Source organism: Dendropsophus ebraccatus, chromosome 6 (genome assembly GCF_027789765.1).
Source record: "Dendropsophus ebraccatus isolate aDenEbr1 chromosome 6, aDenEbr1.pat, whole genome shotgun sequence".
Classification (NCBI taxonomy): domain Eukaryota; kingdom Metazoa; phylum Chordata; class Amphibia; order Anura; family Hylidae; genus Dendropsophus; species Dendropsophus ebraccatus.
Window position 1 is genome coordinate 145472504 of NC_091459.1, and position 4721 is coordinate 145477224.

At 41.6% G+C, this 4721-nt stretch overlaps 1 protein-coding gene across 1 annotated transcript; it reads left to right on the forward strand.

The window, feature by feature from the left end:
• Nucleotides 1-2885: 2885 nt before the first annotated feature.
• Nucleotides 2886-3833, forward strand: LOC138795318 (olfactory receptor 5AR1-like). The gene has a single exon (XM_069974308.1). The coding sequence runs from the start codon at nucleotides 2886-2888 to the stop codon at nucleotides 3831-3833; it is 948 nt and encodes a 315-aa protein (XP_069830409.1).
• The last annotated feature ends 888 nt before the right edge of the window (nucleotides 3834-4721 follow it).

A 4721-nucleotide genomic window follows, 5' to 3' on the forward strand; every position in this document is an offset into this window, starting at 1 on the left:
GGTTCCCAGTAGAAATCTTCAACAGATCCTCTATGTCGGATGGTAATTGTAGAGGTGGAGGCTAAATATTTTTAATTTCTAAGGCTATGTTCACACAACGTCAAAAATAAAGAAAAGGTGGACGATTTTGAAATTTGAAATATTTGACTGACTGCAATAGCAATGCATTGAAGTCAATAGAAAGACGGACGTCCAATGCACACAATATATTGAATACCGGACGTTTTTAAAGCAGACGTCAAAATAATGAACATGATCAATATTTTCGGACATCTTTTGCAAACAGCAGACTTTTTTTTATTAGTTGTTCACACACAGTTTTTCATTTCTCCCCGTTCTTTCTCCATTTTTAAATTAAATTCAATGGACTTTTCAATTAAGCCGCACCGAACAGCCAATTAGTAATCCCAAACTAGTATGATATACAAACAGCCTTCATTGCAGGGGAGGCCAGGCTGCTAAATGACATCCGTTATTTTAGAATCAAAAACAGAGCTGAAAAGACGTTGTATGAATATAGCCTAAGGCTGCTTGTGTAGTGTCCCAGTACAGGGGTCATTACGTTTTTTACCGCTCATACGAAAGTAAGGGTCCTATTACAAAGAGCGATTTTTAACGATTAACAACTAATGATAAACTATCACAAACGAGATTGGGCAATGTGCTATTACACTGAATGATTAGCGAAAAAATGCGGAACTTAAGCGAACGATAATAGCGAAAGATAAGAAAATTTAGACCGATGCAAACTGTCAACAGCAACCAATCACAGCTCCTCTTTCCTTTCACCAGAGCAGGAAGCTGAGCTGTAATTGGCTGCTGTGGCCAGTTTGCACCAGTCTAAATTTTACCCCCTTTGATAAATCTCCCTCATAGTATACACTTCATCTAGGATCTTTAGTGGCGCCACAAAAAGCTGACACCCGCATCCGAACTCACTGCTGCACACAATGAAGCATGCGGCCGGAGCTGCACGCTCCATTCTGTGAACTGACAGGCTCTCCTGCCGCACGCTCCATTGTGTGCAGCAGTGAATTTGGATGGGGGCGCACATGGGGCCGCCCGCATCCGAATTCAGCAGAAATGAAGATCAGTATCGATCTTTCAGTAACACAGGCCATTCTGTGACCCAGCAGGATCACAGAATGGCCGGTGTTATGCGTAATGTGAACATGGCCTTATACTATAGGTGTCTAGCCTTGAGGACCATGTCTGCATATTTTAGGGGGGGTTTGTTTGCTTTCAGGGGTATAAGTCAGATATGGGTAGCAGTTAAACTTACACTACATTCTGGTTCATCTTCCTTTTTCCCACTTGGTTTCTTAATTTTTGTTACTTTTGAAATCCAGAAGAAGACGGCACCAGATTAGTCACAGTGGTTCGGGCTGGATGATAAATCTGCTGTATATTTAGACCAATTAGTATTAAAATTGTTTATAGCAGAGATATTGGTTTATCAGAGAACGAGTAATAAACAGGGGAATACGCACCAGAAATCCCCGACGTCATGTAAGTAAATCTTCTCCATGATGTGAATATAATTGATCCCGGGAGAGGATCTGGTCTATAAAAGCTTCTCTTTGTCTGGTCTCTGGTTACACTGAAGATTGCAGCTTCTCCCAGGGACCCTAAGAATATGGAGGGCGGAATAAGCAAGTCTCTGCGCCTTTCTTTATGTGCGGTGTAATTCTATCTTATAACTTTTGCAGTAATGGTAATCTCCGGAGAGACTCTCATCCTCTGTTATACGATCCAGCCGACTCTATAAAGCGAGAAAAACTACCAAAAGCATAAAAAGCCTCCCAAACTTCTCTTCATTTTGGTATTAAGACGCAACTAACATCCTGGATGCTTTCACCTCCTCCGCTCATCACCCATTGATAGTAACTCATGTCTTCTGCCAATTGTAATCCGCCGTAGAGTCACTAAACATACAGAGAAGAAATAATTCTTTAAGGACAGAGGTGGCAGCAGAGAGCACTGTGTCAGACTAGAGGGAATACACCACTTCCTGCAGGACATACAGCGGCTGATAAGTACTGAAGATTTTTTAAACAGAAGTAATTTACTGTACAAACCTGTATAACTTTCTAATACCATTTGACTTGAAAAAAAAAATTAAAATAAAATAAATAATAATAATAATGATAATAAGTCAAACATGCACTATTGCAATTCATAATGCAGTTATTATTCAAAGGAAATCCATACAACAGGACCAGAACCATGGGCAATCAAATTGCAAATTCCAAGGGTAACTAGTAAAGAGATTTTCCAAAAATTGATATACTGTGGGACTAGAAAATAAAACAAACCATACCCCCATTCCCCACTGCCCCCCCCGTACAGCTTTTCCTCCTGCTTCTGGGATGAGCACTTGGAGTAGGACCTACTGCCTCAGCCAATCACTTTCTGAGATTGGACATCTCTGCATGCAGGGCAGGGTACTTGTCTCAGAAGTAGGCGGAGGAATCAGTGAACTACAAAGAGATTAATGGTTTGGCCTGGTTTCACCCATATTTGTTACATGCACCGGGTCCCCTCTCATCTTGAAAGGTGCAGTATTTCAAGAAAACCAGAAAAGAAAACGAAGCATCGTATGGTAAAGCTTTTCCTGTTTCCTTAACAACCCCTGTAACCTTTCATTCCATTCATCTTTATGGTTATTACTAGGTTTTGCAATAATCTGGTCTTTTTTTCTGTTTTGTTTTTGTTTTACCAAAAGAGGATCTGTTCATTGACCACTATGAGGTGAGGACTGTTTGCGCCAGACTTTGTCGACACTTGTGTTCTTTGTCTCTGTTAGTTTTGCCCATAGAACCTCCAGTATATATTATAACAATCCAAAACTTTGTTGACTTGAATGTCTTACAGAACTCCTCGGGATGGATACACAGAACCGGACTGTGGCCACTGAACTTATTTTATTGGGATTTTCCAACGACCTAAATACAAACCTCCTGTTATTTGTGATATTTTTGCTCATTTACTCCATATGTCTTATTGCAAATTGTCTCATTTTGTTCCTGGTTATAAGTAACTCCACCTTACATATTCCAATGTACTATTTCTTCTGCATGTTGTCGGTTTTGGACTTGTGTATGACATCATCAGTTCTACCAAAATTACTGGTAGACCTCATATCCGGCCAGAGGATCATCTCCCTCGCCGCCTGTACAGCACAGTTCTATATCATTCTTCTTCTGGCAGGGTTTGAGTTTCTTCTCCTTGCCCTAATGGCTTATGATCGATACGTTGCCATCTGTCGTCCACTCCATTATTCGGTTCTGATGAGGTGGAACAATTGCTATCGGATGACGGCTCTTGTGTGCATCTTGACCTTTATTATATTCGGTCTTCCATGCTTCGGAAGTCCTGTCAATTTGTGCTATCCCAACCAGATAAACCACTTCATGTGTGAGGTTATGGGTGTCACTCAGGTATCTTGTGGAGACATTTATTCTAAAGAAGTTAAAATTGTCATTGCTTGTTTCCTTGCGCTTTTTCTCCCGTTTTCGTTTATCATGGTGTCCTATGCCTGTATTCTATCCGCAGTACTAAAATTGAGATCTGCCAGTCAGGCTAAAGCCTTCTCCACCTGCAGCTCCCATGTTATGGTGGTACTCTTATTCTATGGTACATCGGTTATCATGTACTTTGGTCCAACAACTAAGTACTCAACAACTTACGGGAAATATTTCTCTCTTTTAAGTAACATTATCTGCCCAACACTGAACCCAATAATATACTGCCTTAATAATAAAGACGTTAAAGAAGCTCAGAGAAAATTTTTCATCAAATTTGAACATTTATTTTCCCTCAGAAGAGGGTGATTGGAGAAATCATCTAGACATCTTGTAGGAGAAAGTTGGGAAGTGGGGCTTTTTGCTGCTTTAAAGGGAATGTGTCATCAGAAAATTACCTATTGTTTAAAGGAGAACTCTGGGCTGGGGTAGTTTTTGGCTGGGGAGGATGAAAGAAGTAACCTGCTCTCACCTCCCCCACTCCAGCGCTTGTGACGGTATTCCACAGCTCTGGTCCCCCTGTCCCGAGTGGGGACCAGAGATACATATATTATTGATTTACTGATTATTGATTGATGCACATATGTTAAACTATATTTATACTGAGCTAGAACACTGTGTTATTGTCACTTCTTGAGAACGGCTGCATTTGTCCCAAAAGGTGCACTGGTAGGAATTAAAACTCTAAAAAAAAAAATTCCAGAGGTGTTGTCTATGCATTTTTGTTTTGGAACATTTACCCACCGGGATCAGGTGAGGTGAGCCGTGCACCCATAGCATCTACTGCATTTACCTGGCTGCTTATTTACTGTGCTGCTGGACTTTCCTGTTTATCCCCCCTGGTAGATAGCCCCTCAGCACCTGGTAGATAGCCCCAAAGTAATCTCCTGTATTAATCCCCCCCCTCCCCTCTTCCCATGGGCAGTTCCCCTGTATCAAGTCCCCTTCTCTGTAGGTAATCCCTCTGTAGAAAATCACCCCTGATGGCAATCCTCCTGTAGGTAACCTCCCCTTGTAAGCAATCCTTCTAGAGGTGATCCCCCCTGTAAGATATTTGGGAGCAGGGGGAGGGGGCAACCTGTCGAGGCTGTGGCCACAAGAGTGAGTGGCAGAGCAGGAAGCCAATGGCTTACCGCTCTTTAACACGCTAATGAGGAACACATATAGTTATTGGCATAGGTGATGGCAGTTTGCATC

Bases quoted from the DNA above. Each gene is read 5' to 3' on its own strand.
- LOC138795318 (XM_069974308.1), top strand. From the start codon at position 2,886: ATGGATACACAGAACCGGACTGTGGCCACTGAACTTATTTTATTGGGA.